General features: G+C 59.8%; 1 protein-coding gene and 1 long non-coding RNA gene across 4 annotated transcripts in view; one reads left to right on the forward strand and one right to left on the reverse strand.

Annotated features, from left to right (window-relative positions):
* Positions 1 to 17: 17 nt before the first annotated feature.
* LOC125925074 (uncharacterized) lies at positions 18 to 4,507 on the forward strand. Its single transcript, XR_007458695.1, has 3 exons — positions 18 to 337; positions 911 to 999; positions 3,214 to 4,507. It is a non-coding gene; the product is annotated as an uncharacterized LOC125925074 (long non-coding RNA).
* Positions 4,508 to 11,024: 6,517 nt separating this feature from the next.
* Positions 11,025 to 21,013, reverse strand: part of PARP1 (poly(ADP-ribose) polymerase 1) — a 38,520-nt gene continuing 28,531 nt past the window's right edge. Inside the window, exons 14-23 of one of the 3 annotated variants that reach the window (XM_049635118.1) lie at positions 19,721 to 19,849; positions 17,508 to 17,591; positions 16,005 to 16,127; positions 15,297 to 15,425; positions 14,225 to 14,323; positions 13,671 to 13,823; positions 13,189 to 13,316; positions 12,475 to 12,536; positions 11,790 to 11,904; positions 11,025 to 11,538 (exon numbers count right to left, since the gene is read on the reverse strand). In XM_049635118.1, the coding sequence (XP_049491075.1) occupies positions 11,457 to 11,538; positions 11,790 to 11,904; positions 12,475 to 12,536; positions 13,189 to 13,316; positions 13,671 to 13,823; positions 14,225 to 14,323; positions 15,297 to 15,425; positions 16,005 to 16,127; positions 17,508 to 17,591; positions 19,721 to 19,849 (1,104 nt within the window). In that variant the 3' untranslated portion in view covers positions 11,025 to 11,456. Of the gene's footprint in view, positions 11,539 to 11,663; positions 11,905 to 12,474; positions 12,537 to 13,188; positions 13,317 to 13,670; positions 13,824 to 14,224; positions 14,324 to 15,296; positions 15,426 to 16,004; positions 16,128 to 17,507; positions 17,592 to 19,720; positions 19,850 to 21,013 lie in introns of those variants that run through there. The other 2 variants (XM_049635117.1, XM_049635119.1) reach the window with 2 other exon arrangements.

Below are 21,013 nucleotides of genomic sequence, written 5' to 3' on the forward strand. Positions count from 1 at the left end.
TGCCACCTGAGCCAATGAGAGCGGGCCGTGCGGTGAGCCAATGAGAGTGGGCCGGGCCGTGCCACCTGAGCCAATGAGCGCCAGCAGGCACCTCCTACTGCACGAGCTCTCGGGCAATGAAAATCCCGCGTCCACCTGGTCGCGCGCGTTCTGGGAAGAGGTTCGTTGCCCTGTGGTTTCTCCTTCTGCGTCTGTTTTGTTTCTGAGCCACGGTGGCCGGCTTTGGAAGTAGTGGGGCCGGACCTGTTTCAAAGGAGCCAAGGGAAGTATCCTGTTGGATTTCAACGGACACTAAAGGGGCCTTGAAGGAGACAGTCCAGGAAAGGCAGATCGACAGGTGAGTAGGGATTGGGGTGAGGGGAGGGAGAAGAGAGAGAGGGGGAGGAGGGCACAGAGAAGCTAAGTTTTGATAGGGCTCCAGGAACTGGTAAGGAAACCTGAAAAAAACTGGTCAGCCTCGGGGCCGGGAGCTCAGGCAGCAGACTTTGGCTCGGTTCAGTACAGCCGCTTTTTTTTTTAACGGTGAACGGAGTGACCTTACGAGGCAGTGGACTATTCAAGCACCGCGAGGCTGACCAGCGCTCAGGCGTGTTGTGCAAAGGATTTTTACACTGGCAGGGAGGCTGGCCCAGATCGGGGTTCTTAAACGGTTTGGGGTCAGGTGCCTCCTGAGAACCTGAAGAAACGTGAGGACGCTTCTTTTCCTCTGAACAGCTCATGTGCCCGCTGAGTTGATTATTTATGGCAGCACAATAAACACCCCCAAGAACTTTATGCACGTTATACATTGTATCAAGTGTGTATTATATATTTTACGTGTTGTGTAGAGTCTATGAATTCACCGTTTCTGTGGGTCAGGGATTCTGAAGCAGCTTAACTGGGTGATTGTGGCTCATGATTTGATTCACAGGGAAGTTGAGGCTTTGACCGCGGCTGCAGTCATCTGATGCAGTGGCTTTGTCCCCCCAGGGGACATTTGTGACCGTCACCAAAGGCAGTGTACGTATGCCCTTGGCATCAGTGAGTGGAGGCCAGGAATGCTGTTAACGGCCCCCGCTCCGTTACAAAAATTATCCAGCCCCAAATGTTCATAGTGTCAAGGTTGAGAAGCCTTATTTCATTTCAGTCCCTTAATTTATTTGCTTTCCATTAAATACGAGCTCTTTCCAAGATGGTGGTTCCGAGAGGGTTTCTTGGAATAACAAAGAACAGGCTATATATATTTAAACATTTGACTTAGGTCTTTTTAAAGATTTTCTATAAAATCATTTTTCTTTTCTTTCTTCTTCTTCCTCTTCTTCTTCTTTTTTTTTAAGATTTTATCTTTAAGTCATCTCCACACCCAATGTGGGGCTCGAACTTGCAACCCCAAGATCAAGAGTCCCATGCTCCACCGACTGAGCCAGCCAGGCACCCCTGAAATCATTTCTCGAAACGATTTTCTCTTCGAAACGGAGAAGGAAGTGCTTACTGGCTTCAGGATGTAAAATGGCTTTCTCAGTCCGGTGGCTCCATAGATCGAGGGGGGAAAACTCTTAAGACAGGTGGTTCCTTGCCCTTGAAATGCCTCAGCTGAGCACCTGGGGCAGAATATCAACAGAGCCAAGGTGTTTAAAAACTGGGGCCCGGGGCCCGAGCGGCTCAGTCGAAGCATCCGGCTCTCCATTTCGGCTCAGGTCATGATCTCACGGTTCCTGAGTTCGAGCCCCGCGTCAGTCAGCACAGAGCCTGCTTGGGATTCTGTCAAAATAAGTAAATAAACATTCAAAATCAAACCCAACCAAACTGGGTCCGGGCGTCTGTCCTGGCCCGGAAGAGGTGCCGGGTTGACCCCGTGCCGCCCCTTAGTCCGGCAGGGGGTGTGGAGAGAACGTTCAGGCTCAGCCACTGCTCCCTCTGTGCCCCATGCGTCACCCTGCAGGGGCACCCAGGGGCCGGTGGGTTCACTGCACCCTCACGGGCGACGTCCTGGGTTTCAATCCACCTTTTCGGGGGTCACTCAGGACGGGGACTTCTAAGGTGAAGGGGACTCTGCTGGGGACTCCGTTCTGGACTTCCCACTGCCCAGGCCCAGCACACCCTTGGCCAGGCTGGGCGCAGGCTCCGCCCCTCCCCGGGGGCCTCCACCCCTCCACCCCTCGGGGAGCGGAGGAGGGGGCCCGGACACCCCTGCTTCGCTCCTTCTTGCCCCTATTAAGGACAAACAAATCGACGCTTTTTCATTTTGAGCATTTTCGTCATGCGAGCCGGTAAGCGTCAGCACTCAGGGCCCATCTGGGGGACGTTGCCTCAGCTCCTGGAGCTTGTCCAGGTCTCACAGTGGGGACTCGCCCCTCTTGCGCTGTCCCTTATTCTCCATCAGCCAGAGAGCTCACCGATTCCCCCGCCTCGGGGTCCACCCTCGACCAGGTGGGCCTTTCCCTCTGTAAAACCCAACCTCCCAGTCGGAAAAGACGACGGTGCTTTGGAAGTGCAGAAAAACGTCTCTCCAGCGGGCGGTGCCCGGGCGCAAGGCCTGGAAGGAGTTGTCTCGGGCACCGGGCACCGAGGCCACAGCCCTCTGTCAGGCAGCGTTCTGGGACTAAGGGCCAGGAGCCTCTTGGGGATGAAGCCCCGCAGGTGCTAATGGGCCCCGGTGGGGGGGGGGGGGCGGGCAGCAGGTGAAGGAGGCCCCAGCAGGGAGCCACCGTGGTGCCCTCTGGCCCTGCCAGTGTCTTCTGTCTCAGGCCTGCCTTGGGGAAAACTCAGGAGAGACTGGGATACCGGGGACCGAGTGCAGGGGCGAGGAGAGCGTGGCCGGAACACAGAGACTCCCCAACCATGTTAAAAACATTCATTGTTGGGGCGCCCTTTTTACACTGGCAGGGAGCGTCCGACTTCGGCTCAGGTCGTGATCTCGCGGTCTGGGAGTTCGAGCCCCGCGTCAGGCTCCGCGCTGACAGCTCGGAGCCTGGAGCCCGCTTCGGATTCTGGGTCTCCCTCTCTCTCTGCCCCTCCCCCGTTCACTCACTGTCTCTCACAAATGAATAAGCTTAAAAAAAAAAATCAAAACATTCATTTGTTTCTATGACCTGAATCGAAAACCTTGTTGTGAAAAACCCTGAAAAACCCCAAAGATTAAAAATCCCCCGTCAGTCCACCAGCCGGAGAGGGACGTTTTTACATTTTGGGGGGGTTTTCTTCTTGATCTTTTTTTTTTTTTTTCTCTTCTAGGCACGTACAGTTAAATGTTTTTCTCACAGAATTGCATCGCGCTGTACCACACAGATTTTCGGAAACCTAAGACGCGGTATTGAACTAATTCTACATCTAATTCCAATTGTAATAAAGTTAATACATGCAGACGGTCTGATGAGCAAGTGTAATGGTTGAAACGTTTGACACGGACGGAGGCCGCCGAGAGGGGTACGTGGGGGGCCGGAAGGGCTCCGTGATGACCGGGTGTCGGGGAGACTTTCCGAAGCCACGTGGGTCTGGCTGCCGTGGCCCCACGCCAGTAACTGCGTACCGGGCACCGATCTAAGTCCTTCGCACCTACTAACTCGCGAAAACTGGAGAGGAAGAACACCCACCAGTCCTTGGAAGAGCTCCATGAACAGGTGCCTTGAACCCCACTTTACAGATGAAGAAGAAGGGGGACACGGGGGTTGGCATGCTGTCCGGGGCTCCCGGCTGGACCAGCCAGGTCCAGGCAGTGTGGCGGGGACCACAGTCTCACCCCCGGGGGTCACCGGGTCGGGCCCCCCACCCTTCAGGCCACGAGGAGGTCAGAAGAGGGCAAACCCGGAGCTCGCTCCATTCAGAGGCATGACCTCTTGCCGGAGTCGGACGCTCAACCGACTGAGCCACACAGGCACCCCCAAAAGCATCTACTTAAAATGAGCAACTCAGTGACTCTGATACCACAACCAAGATACAGAGCATTTCCACCCCCCAACCCCCAGAAGATTGCTCGGAGGTGCGATAATCCTTCCTTTGTACAAAAGACTGAACCCAACTTTCATCGGCTGCCGGGGTAGGTGACGGGGGTTGTCGCTTGGTCCGCCCGTCCAGCACGGTCTGTAGGGTTCGGGCAATGAAAGGCACGTCCGGAACTTAGCCCCGTCGTGTACGTGACTGTGCGGACTTTGGCAAGTGACTCAGCTGTGCCTCAGTTTCCCACCTGGAGACCGTGGACAGTAATGTCTACGTCACAGGGTTGGAGCGAGGGTGGAATGAAATGGTGTGCAATGGGGTGTTAAGATTGAAGTTAGGAGGGAGACCTCAAAACACAGCACGTGTGCAGGGGAAACAGTCTGAGAAGAGTCCCAGGCCTCTGAGAACCTCCCGCCAGGTCAGGGGTCAGTGCCTGGGGAGAAGCCGAAACTGTGTTTGAATCTCAGGGTCATCGTGGGGTGTGAAAGGCCATTTGTCTTTTATGGAAGGAAAGAGACCCAGACTTTTCTTCCGGGGGCAGGAGAAAGGTTCCCTTGCTGAACTATTTAATTTTTTATGTTATCTTATTCTATTTTATAAGTAGGTTCCACGCCCCAAATGGGGCTTGAACTCACAACCCTGAGGTCAAGCTACATGCTCTACTGACTGAGCCAACGAGACGCCCCATATTTATTTATTAAAAAAAAATTTTTTTTAATGTGTATTTTTGACAGACAGGGCATGAGCAGGGGAGGGGCGGACAGAGAGGGAGACACAGAATCTGAAGCAGGTTCCAGGCTCCTAGCTGTCAGCCCAGAGCCCGACACGGGGCTCGAACTCACAGACTGTGAGATCGTGACCTGAGCTGAAGTCGGATGTTCAACTGACTGAGCCACCCAGGCGCTCCCTGCCCCAAATTTTTTTTAATGTTTATTTTTGGGAGAGACAGAGACAGAGCATGAGCATGGGAGGGGCAGAGAGAGGGAGACACAGAATCCGAAGCAGGTTCCAGGCTCCTAGCTGTCCGCACAGAGCCCGACACGGGGCTCGAACTCACGAACTGTGATGTCATGACCTGAGTCAAAGTGGGATGCTTAACCCAGGCGCCCCTATTTTTAAAAAAATGTTTTGGGGCGCCTGGGTGGCTCAGTCAGTTAAGTGTCCCACTTCGGCTCAGGTCATGATCTCGTGGTTTGTGGGTTCGAGCCCCACATCGGGCTCTGGGCTGACAGCTCAGAGCCTGGAACCTGCTTCGGATTCTGTGTCTCCCTCTCTGCCCCTCACCCATTCTCTCTCTGTCTCTCTGTTTCTCTGTCTCAAAATAAATAAGCTTTAAAGAAAATGTTTTATTTTTAAGTAATCTCTACACCCAACACGGGGCTTGAACTGACACCCCCGAGACGAAGAGACGCACACCCCACCGACCGACCAGCCAGGCGCTCCCACCCACCGAACAACTTTCAAAGGGCAGCGGGAGAAAACGAAATGGTTTTGATCACATGCTGTGCTTGTTGGACACGATGAAGATAAGACGTGCTGGGTGAAGTGTTAGCTTGGCGGGTGTCGCGTGCGTTCCCTCAGTCGCTGCCACAAGCCAGCTGCCCGGAGCCCAGTCCCTGCCGGGACCACCTGCCCTGCCCGCAGAGGGCCGCCGGCCCCACCCCGGGGTCATCACCGCCTGTCACGGCCCGTCACACTGTCCCTGGTGTCCTGGGCACCGCGGTGGCACCGAATCACCACCAGTATGACAGCCGGGACCCAGGAACTGCTCAGGCAAAGGTTTCCCACTCCAGACACGCAGGGGAGGACGGGCCATCCTCGGGGCGAGTTCACGGCAAAACATCAAGAGGAAAATAAGAGCTCACTTGTCCCAGGAGCGACCTGGGCAGCGTCACCGAAGCCGGACGGTGGCTGCGAGATTAGCCCGAGTACCGCCACTTGAACCGTTCCGGGCGTGGGCTCTGTCTCCGTGGTTTCCATCTTCGCAAAAAATCACAGAATGTCTTCGAGATGCTCTGCAGCCGTGGTTTCGAACGTCCAGAGAAGTCCCAGAGGACGTGTGTCCGAACCCACGCCTCTGCGCCCACTCCGCCCCCGTGCGCCGCCTCGGTCCTTGCTGGAGGGGCCCGCCTCGGCCCAAACAGGCTGCTGATGCCCGACACCCCACATCCACCTCCCTTGCGGCTGGGGCTCTGGCGTGTGGCCCGACCTGGCCTATCAGTCCCCGGGGACCAACGGAGAAAAGTCTCTTTTTTCCCTTTTTTTCCGGGAGAAAGAGAACGACGAGGGGGCGACTGTCTCCTTCCCTGCTGTCTGCCGCATGGCCAGCGTGAAGGGAAAGCCCAGAGAACAGAGCTGAATTAGAACCCCACCTTCTAGGAGTTATGGACCCAGCAGAGGAGGCTGCAGACCGGATCCCGGGCTCCTCACTCTCCTGCCATTGGCTCTGTCCTCACCGTCCTCCAGGGGCTAGTCATCAGCCGAGAGAGGGGCCGAGGCAGCTGCGACGCAGGCCTCCGGGCCACACGGGGCTGGCTCTTCACCCTCTGGGAGGTGGGGGGGGGGGGGGGGGGGGGGGGGGGGCGGTCCAAAGGGGACTCGTGAGGAACATCACGCTGGAAAATCCAGCTCAATTCTTTTTTTTTACATTTACTTATTTTGGGCAGGGGGAGGGGTGGAGAGGGAGAGAGACGATCTCAAGTAGGGTCCGTGCTAACGCGGGCCTCGAACCCACGAACCGTGGGATCGTGACCTGAGCCGAAATCAAGAGCCGGACGCTTAACCAACTGAGCCCCCGCAGGCGCCCCAAAACAGCTCCGTTCTGACCTGCGTGGGGACCCCGGGCAGAGTCTGCTATTTCCTTGAGCCTCGGTTTCCACAGCTGCCGACTCCACACTAGGTTGTCACCGGGTCCTTGCTGCCACCTGTGGCCGATTTCTTCCTGGTCGGTCCTTCCGTGGCCGGAAAACGCAGCCCATCGGCCAGATGTGGCCCAGAGAAGGAACCGGGGGTAGGGGGTGGGGGGTCTGGAGAATCGGCTTTCTTCTTTCCTTTTGCCGAGAGAGCCCGCGCGCCCAGGACACCGAGGACCCCGCCGCCTGCCTGTTAGCGGGCACAGCGAGGCAGGACCCTGCTTCCCACCCCCGCGCCCCCACCGGCGCTCGGGCTCCAGGCTCGTCCCCAGCGCCCCACGGGCCTCCCTGCCCGCTGGCTCTGTAGTTCGGGCTCTTGTTGGCTCAGAGCAAACAGAATCCCGTAAAGAGCGTCTTTCTGGGATGCCGGGAAAGTGCTGGGCGGACACGCGGGTCACAACAACTCAAAGCTTTGCTGCCGGCTGCAGAGCAAAGCGGCACACCGGCTTATTCGAATCTCCAAAGCCCGGCCGGGTCCCCGGGTGAGCACCACACGGCTAAAATTAGCCCGGCCATCTGCTGAGGCCGCGGCTGGGCTATTCTGAGCCCTGGCAGGGCCTGCCTCCTGGAAGCGGGCCGGCCTGGTGAGGCCAGTGGCGGGGACTGGTCCCGTCAGTCAAGGTGGATGCGGGGAGGCAGCCGGGGACGACGCCACGCGGAGCGGGAAGGCCAGGGTCACGGCGAGGCCTCGTGACGGATGGAAGGGGCGCCCGTGGCCCCTTCACAGCCTTGGGCTCTTCCTCCCGAGACTGTCCAAGTCCCCCCTACGAAGCACAAGGGCTGGTGTCTTTGTCCTGGTCCCCGGCTTCCCCTCTTCCCTCCGGAGCTTCTCGCGTGGACTCACGCCGCGGCCAGACCTGGGCTGGGATTTCAGCGGTAACGGCGGAGACGCACCGAGGGCGCATCAGGGTCAGGAACCACACCGAATCTTTCGCAGGGATCAGCACACCCATTCTCAAAACAACTCAAAGGAGGCGCCCGGCTGGCTGTGTCGGTGGAGCGTCAGACTTTTGACCTCAGGGTTGTGAGTTCGAGCCTCACGTTGGGTGTAGAGGCAACTTAAAATCTTTTTTTTTTTTTTTTTTTAATAAAATCTTGAACAAACAACTCGAAGAGGTAGGTACCAAAAGAGTTCAGGGATTCTGAATGGCTCGAGTCATCTTTTTGGTCAATGAGGGAGAAAGACTTGGTTAAAGGGCCAGACCGGGGCCATGGCTCAGGGGACCCCCAGGAGTACACCTGGAGTCCTGCCTCCATTTCCCCACATGGAACCTGTCACTGGTTCTCCAAAGGTCCTGAGTTGAAAATGCATTGAGCTAGGAGGTGAGGAATCCGGGGTTACAGACAGACCTACCTAAACATTTATAGATACCAACGGACAGGAGTCCGTTTTTATTATTATTAATTTTTTTTCATGTTTAGTTTTGAGAGAGACAGAGCATGAGTGGGGGAGGGGCACAGAGAGGGAGACACAGAACCCGAAGCAGGCTCCGGGCTCCGAGCTGTCCGCGCAGAGCCCGACGCGGAGCTCGAACCCACGAACTGGGAGATCATGACCTCAGCCGAAGTCAGACACTTAAGCAGCTGAGCTACCCAGGCGCCCCATCACTTTTTTTTTTTTTAAGTTTATTTATTTTGAGAGTGTGTGTGTGAGAGAGGGGGTGGGGACAGAGAGAGAGACAGCATGGGCAGGGGAAGGGCAGAGAGGGAGAGAATCCCAAGCAGGCTCTGCACCGTCAGCACAGAGCCCGACGTGGGGCTCGATCCCACGAACCGTGAGATCATGACCTGAGCCGAAACCAAGAGTCGGACGCTTTACCGACGGAGCCACCCAGATGCCCCCAGATTACCCACTTTAGAGACTGGTCCTCAGCCAGGAAAAAGGGCAAACCGTGGGGTGCGGTTAATCGGCAGACCTCCCTAAACCTGCCATTTGAAGGTCTTGCCTGCAAATGGTGGAAATACCATTCCTTAAGAAAACGTGCAAACTCTAACCTTTTGGGAATTGACACAGAATTTAAGGGAAGGGGCCTTGGGAACAGAAGCCCCTCAGGAACGTGGGTGATGCCCGAGTGTTAACGGGACGAACCTGGCAGGTGCAAGAGAAGCCACTCCCGAGACAAAAGCCTCAACGGCGACACTCGATGTGGGGAGGAGGCGGTGGGGGCGGGCTGCAGCGTGAGGGCTAGCAGACTTGGCGGGAGGGTGTCCTCTCCCTCAGGGGACGGTCCTTGGGCTCTGGGACGTCGGCGGGGCGACACCCCAAGTGCAGCAAGGCAGAACCGCCACCTCGAATCCACCGGCCGGCACCCTGCAGGGACAGGCCTCGAAGGCCAGAGCGCGCGTGCACACGCCACCGGGTGGACCGGCGTGGTCGGGCCGGTGAGCCGAGCTCGTGTGCACGGCTCCCCGCTGCAGGCAGAGGGCAGCCCACCCCTGGGCCCGGCGCCGCACCTGTTCGCTTGGGTTTCTGTGAAAGGCTTAACCACCAGGATGCACTTAGCTCCACCCTGGGTTGGGACCGGTTTTCTAAGGGGGGAAAGACACCCAAACTATAAATACCGGAGAACATAGCAGGTTCCCTTACAGAAAAAAACGTGAATTCCGAAACACAAATCTCTTGAAGACGTCAGTTATGACCGGGGCGCCTGGGGGGGCTCTGTGGGTTAACGTCTGACTTCGGCTCAGGGCATGATCTCAATGTCTGTGGGTTCGAGCCCCACCGTGGGCTCTGTGCCGACAGCTCGGAGCCTGGAGCCTGCTTCAGGTTCTGTGTCTCCCTCTCTCTGCCTCTCTCCTGCTTCTGCTCTGTCTCTCCCAAACGTTAAAAATAAATAAATCCTATCAGACCTAACGTCCCTTTAAAAATAAAAAAACACCAGTGCTGATTACAGGGAACCCCTTGAGCACTCACTCCAGCCTGAAACTACTTTGTCCCATCAAGGACCGCGAGGGTAAAACTGCCTTTCCCTGGGCCGCCCGGGGTGCCGAGGACACAGAACAGTCGGGATCCAGGAAGCCGGGCCTGACTGAACGGCTCATCGGGAGCGGGTCTCTGGTCAAAGGCGCCGAGGGCTTTCGGCAGGTCGAGGACTCTACTGTTATCAAGTTGACTTGCTCGCGTGGCCCTCAGGTAACCGTGTGGAGTCACGACCGCGGCTACCGCGGGACACAGCCGCGGCCACACACAGCCCATTACTGTGGCCCCGTGTAGCTCAGCCCCGGGAGCACCTGCTTCGCGTCTCTGCCGCCGCGGAGGACACCGGGGACCCCTGCGCGGTCTCCCTCACCAGACCCGTGTCTCACCCAAGGTTTCAGACCGCGGTCCCCGCGCCGCCCACTCCCCGTTCTCCTATCGTCGGAGGTCCACGTGTCACGGCCCTCCCCCTCCCCCCCCCCAGCATCACTTCCACACGCCCCGCGGGTCGGAGCCGCAGGCCGCCAGCACGTCCCGCCCCGCGACGGGTCCACCGCCAGAGAAAGGAGAAAGCAAGCCGCTTTCCGACGTCTGGGGTTTGCTCCTCGGCCACTTGGACGGGGCACCGCCCTGGGCGCTCTGGGGTCCCACGGACACAGGCACCAAGTCCCCTCCGGTCTTCGCGGACCTTGTACCGTGAACAGTAACCAGACTGTGGCCAGAATGAGACCAAACGCGCGGACACAAACGCAGAAGCCGGTCCCGCTTTGAGAGTTACGAGGAGCCCTTGGGGTGTCAGCGACAGTCTCCACTCGCCAGACGGGCTGCTTGCAGGAGGTTCGGGAATTTCAAATGCAGCTGTTAAGTCGCTACGCTCTATTTTTAATGTTTATTTATTTTTGAGAGAGAGAGAGCATGAACAGGGGAGGGACTGAGAGAGGAGGAGACGCAGAATCCGAAGCAGGTTCCAGGCTCCGAGCTGTCCGCATAGAGCCCCACGTGGGGCTCGAACTCACGAACGGTGAGCTCACGACCTGAGCTGAGGGCGGACGCTTCACCTACCGAGCCCCCCAGGCCCCTCTATGCTACAGATTCCAAGAGCTTCCCTGTCCGCGTGTCTCTAGAAAAGGAAAGCACTTTTTTTTCTGGTCTAAGTATGAGAAGAAATTGTTGATCTCCCTCCTCCTGGTCTCCCCACAGAACTCACACACGGCGGGGCGGGGAAGGGGGAAGAAAGGTCTAAAAAAAAGGCAATTGATGCAAAATAAAGAAAATCTAAGTAGTATGAAATTAGTTTTTATTTTTACCTCAAAATAAACGCTTAACATTTTTCCAAAACCTGAACTAAAGGCAGATGCTTAGAAGTGGCGGAAGATTATTCTTTCCTCCCCTGGGGAAACCAGTAAGGCAGACGTTCTGACCGGGCCTGGCTCTTCCCGCGGGACTAGTCTGGACGAATACCTGGCCCCAGCCTCTCGTGTATCGTCAGCTGTCGCCACCCGGCTTCTGGCTGGCAGGACCCCACCGCCCGTCCCACCCCCAGACCCACACAAACAAGGGGTTTGAAAAGCTAGGAACATCATTTCACACGTGACCAAACGCTCACAGAGAATCCTTTCTGAGGGGATTTAGGAAGGTTTGCGCTCTCGGCCGCCGAGCGGGGGCGCACCGGCCCCCGCCCCCGGCTGCGCCTCGGCCACACGTCCCCGGGCTCACCACAGGGACGTCTTGAAGTTGAACTTGAGCTTCAGCAGGTACTTCAGATTTACCTGAGCGACGTCGTACACAATGTACCTGGAGGGGGCGCGTCAAGGAGCACACGGTCTCACGGCGGAGCGAGCACCCGCGGCTGCCAAGGTCACACCCCGCAGACCAGGCCCCCCGGAGGCGGAGCACCCGCTCTCTCCCCCAGGGCAGGCCGCCGAGGGCGTGTCGGCCGGAGGGTCTCCGGTCAGGCTGCGCCCGGGACGCTGGGCGCGTAAGGGACCGCTGCCCCCTGCGCCCGCGCGGACAGCGTGGCCCACGGCCCACGCGGAAAAGGATACTCGTTATACAGCAGACAGGTATCGTTAACGCCCGACGGGATCCCCGTCCCAAGGGGAACTTCTACGCCATCCATGGTGATGCTAGCTGAAGGGTCGGGGGTCGTCTTGCCCAAACCTGCAGAGAAGGCCGGAGTGATATGAATTGTGGGGACAGAGGCGGAAGATGTTTCCAGGAGAGGCGGTCCACGTTATGTTGGTCCATGCGCTCGTTTTAAAGCCACACGCGAATTCTGCGCTCTGTCCTTCCGGATAGAGAAACCTGTAGGTGACACGCCACGTTCCCGGGGCACGAGCCTTACTGAGTTCAAGAACAGCGCCCCTCCCCTGCCCCCCGGGATCCTCTTTCTGCTGAGCAGAACTCAGCAGCAGAACCGCAGTCACTTCCGCCTGGCAGGTGGAGGCCCCAAAGCATCAGGTGCCACGAGCCACGCGATCCAAGACACCCCAGGCCCCACTGCGTCATGAGAGGTCACGAGAGGCCCTCGAGCCGCAGCGGAGTCAGGTCAGAACCCAATGCCCCTGCCTGCTGCCGCCCGCGCCAAGACCCTCCTTTGCCGTCTGCGACGCCAGCCACAGAGCGGGAGCGGAGTTTCTACGACAAGCTACGGGAACACAGCCTTCTGGGGGAGAAAGCGCCCTCCCGGTGGTGTCCCAGGCGCCCAGGGCAGTTTCTGAGCCACCCTACCTTTGACGCTGTGCTTGCCCTTGGGTAACTTGCTGATATGCGCGGCATGCTTCAGCTCGTACCTATTCAGGAGAGGTCAGTGTCAGCGGCCTCCACGGCCCAAGGGCTCCCACCCCAACAGTCTGACCGGCAGGAAGCCACGTGAGAACCGACAAGCGCCCCGAGAACCCAGCGCGCCCTTGCTGCCAGAGCTCCCTCCCGGCCGGGCTTCAGAAAGCGAGGGTGTGCTCTTTGTGCATCGACTGCGTCCGCGACCACGGCTCCGGGGCCACTACGAAGGAGAGGGTCTGTCTGGAGCCGCGGCCGGCCGCTCTCGAGGCTTCTCTGCCCGGGCCACGATCCCCAGGCCCCCAGCTCATTACCGAACCCTGCTTTCTGTGTGACATCCACAGGATCAAGGCTGACGCCCGACCCACATGGGACCCACCAGGTTTTCTCTTCGGGGAGCTTGAAACTGGGATAGACTTGGACGGAAAACCTAAACACCCGTGGGGTGTGCGCGCTACGGGGTGACCATCGTCTGCGCGAGCCAGCCCGGCTTCTCGGTGCACAGGAAGAAGATGGGCGCTGCCGGTTCCCGAGGCCGGGCTGGATCCCCGATCCTGGGTTTTGTGAGGCGCTCCTGGGCCTCCCTAGTTCACTCGGCCAGAACTGGTTCCCCCGTCGTGGTGGCCAAGGGAGTTCTGAGACCCGCCCGAGGCCAGGCTCACTCACATGTTTCCAAGGGCAACTTCCCCCAGCAGGATCAGGCCTATGGGGTCTCCCTGGGACGTGTGGCAGTAGTTGGCACTCTTGGACACCATGTCGGCGAAGTAGATCCCTTTACCAAACATGTAGCCGGTCTGGAGGGTTCGAAAAGGGACACTGAAACCTTCCAGCCGACATCCGGAGCACCGCCGACCGGGGCCAGGCACCAGGGACGCGGGGCCGCTACGTATCCTCCGGACCCCGCTCTCCTCTCCTCTGAACGGGGCAAGAACCTCACGGGGCTCTTGTGAAAATTCAACGAGTCTGTGCGCGTTCAGCTCAGTGCCTGGCGGGTGTCAACGCCTCATAACGTTGGCCGTTACTCTCCCCTCCTCCCGAGAGTCAAACGCGGGGCTCAGGGTCTGGCAGTGGCCACCTGTCGGCCGTGGCGGAGCCCAAGCCCACCCTTAAACGAGGCCCCGCCCCCGCGCCCCGCGCCAGGCACGTACCACGGGCGCTTCAGGCGGGGCGATGCGGAGCCCCTGGGACAGGATCCCGGCGAAGTTGGTGGTCCTGGATCCGTGCCACAGCAGCCGCCGGTTCCGCAGCTGCTTGAACGGCTTATAGCGCTGGCTCTCGCCTTCACGCTCGATCTTAAAAATCTGCCCGAGGAGACGGACGCCACTTGTTACTCCGCCTAACACACATCTACTGGCCACCGTCCCCGCCCCCCCCCCCCCCCCCCCCCGAGGGCACGGCCCGTTCCGGTAGGACAGGTCATTCGGTGGGGTGGGGAAGGGCCGCACGGGGCGGGAGCCCATCGCGGACCCTCATGCGTGTCTGATACGACTTCCCGATTCCCAAACTTGGCTTTGGGCCAGAAAACGAATAAAAAAAGAAACAAAACAGGAAAAGAGTAAGAAGCCACCCTCAACCGTGAGACCACTACTGTCCCTGCTCGACAAACGAGTCGCTTCCTCCCGTTACTCGAGGCGAAGTCAACGATTCTTTCCCACCCAGGCCCACGCTGGAGGGAGCGGGCGGGGGAGGGAGAGGTTCTTACGTCAACAACTTCCAGGTCATAGGCGTTGTGCGTGGTCGCGTGAGTGTTCTTCACGTACTTCCTGATGGTCTCCGCTTCCTCGGAGTCTCTGTCCACCACCTAGAACGTCGTGTCTTGGAATCAGAGCGAGGGAGACCCCGGAGAACCCCCGACGGAGTAACGGCCACATACGAGGCGCCACACACGGCTTCAAACGCGCGCCGTGGGGAAGGCTGGGTGTTCTAGGAACTCTGGTTCCCTCCGCTTAATTAAAATAGAGAACGAGGGGCGCCTGAGTAGCTTAGTCAGTTAAGCCTCCGACTTCGGCTCAGGTCATGCTCTCACGGTTCGTGAGTTCGAGCCCCGCGTCGGGCTCTGTGCTGACCGCTCAGAGCCTGGAGCCTGTTTCAGATTCTGTGTCTCCCTCTCTCTCTCTGACCCTCCCCCATTCATGCTCTGGCTCTCTCGGTCTCAAAAATAAATGTTAAAATAAATAAATAAATAAATTAAAAAAAAAAAAAAAATAGAGAACGAGTGCCGCACCAAGAACCAGGCCCACAGCATTACGGTCAAGAAGGTGCCCCCGGGACCCATCAAGGGGCGTTTGGTGGCTTATTCTACCTGGCCCTACAGACGTGTTTTGTCCCAAGCGGGAAGCAAACGCTCTTTTCAGGGACGTAAACACCCCATTCCAGGCTCACACTTACAACCCTGCCGGGCCCGAGGCAGGGGGACTTCTGCCCAAGCCCCGGCCCCCCGGAAGTTGAGGGGCCTGCGGCACAGTCCCTCGGCCCCAGAGCACGGACCCGGCACCGTACGTTCGTCACGGCTGCCGTCACCTTCTGCACCTTCTAGGGTTCACACCACGCAAACGTCCAAAACAGATCCTCTCTAGACTGAGGACGAAGGAACTTTCTGGAAGGTCCCTCAAAATCCTATAGCAGAGGCCCTGGCCGAGAAGGCTGCCCGGCCACCAAGGTGCCTGTTTACAGGTGAGCTGCCCCACGGTTCCGCACGGGCCACCAGCAATCTGTTTCAGGGCCCGCCGCTCCCCGGGGACAGCGGTCAGGTGCGCCAGAGGGGGGGCTGTTACCTTGATGTCGGTCTTGAGCTTCTCGTAGTTGACATCGATGGGGTCCTTGCTGCTATCGTCCGAGCCACCCCTGAGCAGGCTGTAGGCCACTTCGATGTCCAGCAGGTTGTCCAGCATCTCCACCTTGGCCTGGAGGAACAGAAAGCACACCTCGGGCTGGCACCAGGGTGGGGGGACCTTCCAGCTGGGTGTGTGTGTGTGGGGGGGACAGCCTGTCACCCACCCGCCGCTCAGCGAACACTACCGAGGACTCTCGGGGATGCCGGGGTGGGGTGGGGGCGGCTTGCTCCCCGGGGGAGGGGACGGCCGAGAGCTACAAGCCTGCGGCGGGAACGCATTTCCATCCCCGCACACGGACAGGTGGGGACCGGTGGGGACCGGTGGGGACCGGTGGGGACCGGGGGCCAGCTCCCTGAGGCAGGGAGGGAAAGCAGGGGAGCGATGCCGTCAGGGGAGGCCGTCCTGCCCCGCGGCTCCTTCCGCCAGCTCCGCGTGGCGCAGCCAGGGCAGAAAGCCCATCTGTTTTGCCTGGGGTCCGTCTCCACTGACGTGGGAAGAAATCCCACTTTGAAGCGAGGGCCCCGAGGTCCTCCCGGCACTGCCCCCGGCCCTCAGGGGTCACGACACGGAGGAGCGGCGGCAGGGAGTGACACCCAGGTGCATCCGCGCCCAGCGGACCCGGGGCCCCCGCCGGGACCCGCGAGCTACCTGCACGCTGTCCGCGTTGTTCAGGAGCGGGGGCTTCTTCATCCCAAAGTCGTGGGGGATCAGGGTGTAGAAGCGATTGGAGAGATCCAGGATCTGGGAATCACTGCTGCCCTGGGACACCGCCTTCAGGGGAGGGAACAGAGGGGACACGGACTGAGGCGGCAGCTGGGAGGGCCCCGCATGCGGCAGGTCCGAGCCGGCTCCGGAGTGGCCCGGAAATTTCCAAGACCAGCTAGAGTTGGTGCCATTCCACCCTGAGCACAGGACCCCTCCCCACGTGAATTTCCGTTTCTAGGAAGAACTGTGCACCTGTGGACCTGTCACACCCCACCGCCACGTGAGACGTCAACGGGAGCGGCCAGGTGACGACCTCACGGGCACCCCCGAGACACTCCTCTTTCTGAAACGCCTGGGATTTTTATACTATAAAACGTTGAAGGGCAAGACCCCACCGCTATGAACTCTGGCAAACCCCCTTACCCACCGACCTTCAGCTTTAAGGCAGGGACTCGTTTCTATCACACCTGGAGGTCCAGATGCAGAAAGGCTTAGCTCCCCTACTGCCGCGATGCCAACTAGAGCCCCGTATGCAGGAAGTGCTCAATAAATGCAGACACGGAGGAGCCGGACCACTGGGACACTTGGCAGACACGGCGGGGGGGGGGTACGGGTGGCAAAGGGGCGACGATGTGGCCCCCGCAAGGCCCCAGGCCGCACGTGTGCTTCTCACCGGGACACAGGCTTCCCCGATTGCTAACGTTTCTGTGTGTAGTTCGCTCTGCTTGGTGGGGGGGGGCAGGGCATCCCAGCCTTTCCACCGGGGGTTCTGGAATAGCAAACGCTTTCACGTCCCAGCCGGCGGGCGACAAGCCAAGGGGCCAGGGCTTAGGCGCAGCTGCTAGCTGGATTGAAGGGCTCCGGTTCAAGGGCTCCTCTCCAGCACTTTCCGCTCTCGGGGTCCCACTTTAGCTTCCCGGTGCTCTTCCCTCACAGGCCAGGCCTGCACCCTGCCCACCAGGGCACACAGGGAGGGACCGGGGACCAGGAGGGTGACGTCCAATGAGCACAAACAAAACGGAGAAAACATTTCGCTCTCTGGCTGATGGTTTCCCAGCAACGCAAAACAATTTCAACTTCTCGATTTTTTTTTAGGATTTTTGTGATCTCGTGATCTCTATAACCAACCTGGCGCCTCTACTCACGACCCCGAGATCAAGAGTCGCACTCTCCACGACTGAGCCAGCCAGGCGCCCCCAATTTCAGCCTGACTCCGAAGCGCACACAAAATCAGGTCGTTTTTATGAGGCGGGAGAACCAAACACCTAATCCGGTTTCTAGACTTACGTATGCCATCGCTGAAAACACGGCTAACTCATTAGTCTCGCACCCACCTCTGGCACGTAGCAGACGCTTGTGACGCTTATCTGAAGAAACCTAAGCCCTGTGCGCCGCGGCGTGGGACGTTGCTAGCCGGGGTGCAGAGGCCTGGGAGGCCCTGCCTACCTGCTGGACCTCGCCGAGGATGGAATAGGCCGCCTGGATCTGCCTCTTGCTCAGCTTCCCCAAGGGCATCTTCTGAAGGTCAATCTGAGGACACAGGGGGCGTTTTCCCTCCGAAAGCTGCTCAGCGGTGGAGACGGGACGGTGGGCAAGCGCCCCGTCTTCCCGGGAGATCGGGGACCCAGCGCTACAGCTCGCGGCCCCGCCCGCACCCGGGGTCTGCGCGCGAGAAGGATCTCGCTCGCTGCAGGCAGGGCCCGGATGAGGTCCCCCCAGCCCCCACGACTCCCACCAATCCCCGCTGGGAGGATGAGGTCCCCCCGCACGGCTAAGGCTGCTCCCAGCTGAGTGGGAACGTAAAGCGGCGGAAAATGTTTTTCCCAAAGCACATGCTTCTGAGCGTACGCGTTTATGTTCGAATTAACGCCGTCCCTTTTCGTCAGTTACCCCGAAAGGTCACACATTTTTCCAGCGACACCACTCCCGCTCACCGCTTTGGGAATGACCACCAACACAGGTGTTGAGCTGTCGCGGGAGGACCGGGGACGTGGCTCCACAGGGCCCACACCTAGGGACGCACCTGCCCTCGGCCCCGCTCTCGCGTCTGTATGAGGGACCACGCTCCTCAGAGGGCACCCGCCCCCCTGTGAGGCACTCAGCCTGTGCTCCTCGCTCCCGCGTCCCGAACCCTTCCGAGTCCCCAGGGCCCACCTGTGCCCGCGGGGCCGAGCGGGCATCCCAGGAACGGAGCCCCCGCGGTGACTAACGGGGTACGAGGACGTGCCAGGCACAAGTGGGGCGGCGGCCACGGCGGCCAGTAATGGCCTTCCCCCGTGGCACACGCTTCTCTCCCCTCCACCCTGGGGGGGGGCGGGGGCCATTTTCCGGGAAGTTGAGCAGCCGGAGCTGGGTCTGGGGGAGAAGGTGGGCGATCTACCCCGAGGCCAGCACAGGGCATGGGACTGAGCGCAGCATCTCCGGTCCGACCAGAAACGGGGGCTGGGAGCCGCTGAGGAAAGTGGCTCTGAGGGGGGCCGGTTCTCTGAAGCGAGCGGCACCCCGACCATGGGGCCCTGGTGCTCATCTGAAGAGACCGGTCTCCTGGCCTGCACCCCTCAAAACCTACACCCCGGCCGTGGGGACGAGAGAAACCGGGGGCCCAGCCCTACCGACCCGGCCAGGACAGCGAGCCACAGGGGACACGAAGGCGGGCCCCCCGGGACAGAGCTCCCAGGCCGCCACGTTTTCCCATCTACCTGGGACCCTATCCCATGCGGGCCCCCCACTCCCCACACGCTCCCCACGGGCTCTCTCCCCACCAGGGGCCCTGTCCTTCCTGAGAAGCTGAGTCTCCCGTGTGAGAGAAAGCCAGCCCCAAACCGGCTTTTCCCAGGGAGATGCCAGTTCTGCCCGGAGTCGAGAAATCCCACGAACCAGAGCACAGGGAGCCAGAAATGACCCACGGGGCGCTTCTTTTAAAACATTAAACAAACGGAGACAAGACCCTCTTCCCTGGGCGCCTCCTCGCTCCTCCTCATGCACCCCTGACCCCGTGAGCCTGTCCCCAAGCCGCCACGCTGGCTGGCCATCCTGACAGAAGGCGGCTCGGGGGTCTCCGGGAACAGGACAGCACAGCCTGGCCGCTGGCAAACCCACCGAGGAACCTCCAGGAGAACGAGACGCGTTCTCGAACAGCCGCTGGGCCGAGCCCCACAAGGGGATCCGCGCTCACCCCCGGGGCAAAGCGGAGCCAGGCTGGAGAACGAACGGGGACACCGGGCCGCACCCCCAGAGCCCCCGGCCCTGCCCCGGGCAGCGGGAACACGGCAGACCCACCCCTGCCCTCTTCTTAGAAACAGGAGGAGTTCTGTCCAGTGGCACCCGCGGAAAGTTCTCCAGCCTCCTCAGTACTGCCCGATTCTTTCGCCGTAAGCAGACGCACCCTGGGCTTGCAGGACAAGCGTGCTCGGCATCGAGGGGCCTGGCGCGGGGGACGGGGCCCAGCACCGGCTCCCTACATACCACAGGCCTCACAGCAAGTCAACCATCTCAGGAGCACCAGCGGCCCCGGGTCGGCCTCGGGCTGAGGGCCGGGCTCCCGACACGAATGCCCCGGAGCCCCGCGCCAGCCCCTGCGTACCAGCCTGCGAGCTCCGACCCGGCGTCAGACTCCCGGCGCCAGGGGCAAAGCGCAGATCAAAGAAAGGCGCGGTCACCTCGTACTCCACCATGGCTTTCTTCATGCTCTCCACGTCGAAGATCATCGTAATGAGGTCCTGCACCGGCTTGGGGAGCTTGGACTTGGTGCCGGGGTTCACCGTCAGCTTCTTTACCGCCTCTTCGTCCTGGAGGGAAGAGGACCGGTGAGAGACCCCAGGCGACAAGCCAAGAGGAGCGGCGGTGGCGTCCGAGCCGCAGACAGAGGTGGCGGGATCCGAGCACCAAGGGCGTGGAAACCACGGCGTGGGGAGGGCCGCGGCGGGAGCACCGGGATCGGACGCCCCCCACGCGCCCCTAAGTCCCTACGGCCGCTCTAGACCCTTCCTCCGACCACCGCGGTGGCACCCAGCTCCGCGCAGCCTGACCCGCAGGCACACGCGCCCCCCTGGTGCCCTCACCCCTTCCTACTCGTCACCTCCCACCCGGGAACCTGCCCGGGGCCCGCCACAGGCCAAGGGGACACCGGACCAGTGCTCCCCCGCCTTATGCTGCCGAACCCCAGGGCTGAGCGCCTACAGCCTCCCACGCAGTCCCCGAGGATCACGCTCACAGACCCACTCCTGCATGAACCCTCCGCCCTCCCCGCCTCACCCCCGCTCCCTGGGATCGCACTTCCCGAGAAGCTAAGGGCACAAAGCTTTACTCCCGCACAAAGCCTGGAGAACCCGGGCTAAGTCAACACCACGCTGCACGGAGAGCGCCGGAACGCTCGTTGATTTCGAATGAGGGCAGGGACCGCGCGCCCTGTCCGTCACGGTGTCCCTAGTATCTGAGTGAGCCCAACTGGCACCGGACACCGGTCCTGGAATCCACGTCATCCGCGTTGTGTTCCTGCTCCTGGCCGCTGCTGTCCACACACGGCGGATCCACACTTCCTGCACTCGTAACTTCACCAGAAAGCAAACCGGCAACGCGTTAGAAGCCTTATCTATCTGCATTTACTCTGTAACCCTGTGCCTCCGCCACCGACGGGAACCACAGAAACGTTTATGTAAATGTTCGCGTAGTTATAGGCGATTCGCAGCCTATAAACTGTGACCTCTGACCACCTGCGCGGCCTCAACAGATGCTGCTCTAGATCAGCGCGGCCTCGTTCAGTAGCTGCTGGCTCTGAAATGTACTCAGTCGGAGCAGAGACAGGCTGCAAGGGCTAAAAATACAGCGAATTTCAGAACTTTAGTTTCAAAAGAAGAAAGGAAGAAAAACAAAAGAAAATAAAGTACTAAAATTAGTTTTACAGTTTCTTTTTGCTTTTTAAAACATCGCTACTGGGCGGGGGGGGGGGGGGG

The sequence above is a fragment of the Panthera uncia genome, chromosome F1 (genome assembly GCF_023721935.1).
Source record: "Panthera uncia isolate 11264 chromosome F1, Puncia_PCG_1.0, whole genome shotgun sequence".
Classification (NCBI taxonomy): Eukaryota; Metazoa; Chordata; class Mammalia; order Carnivora; family Felidae; genus Panthera; species Panthera uncia.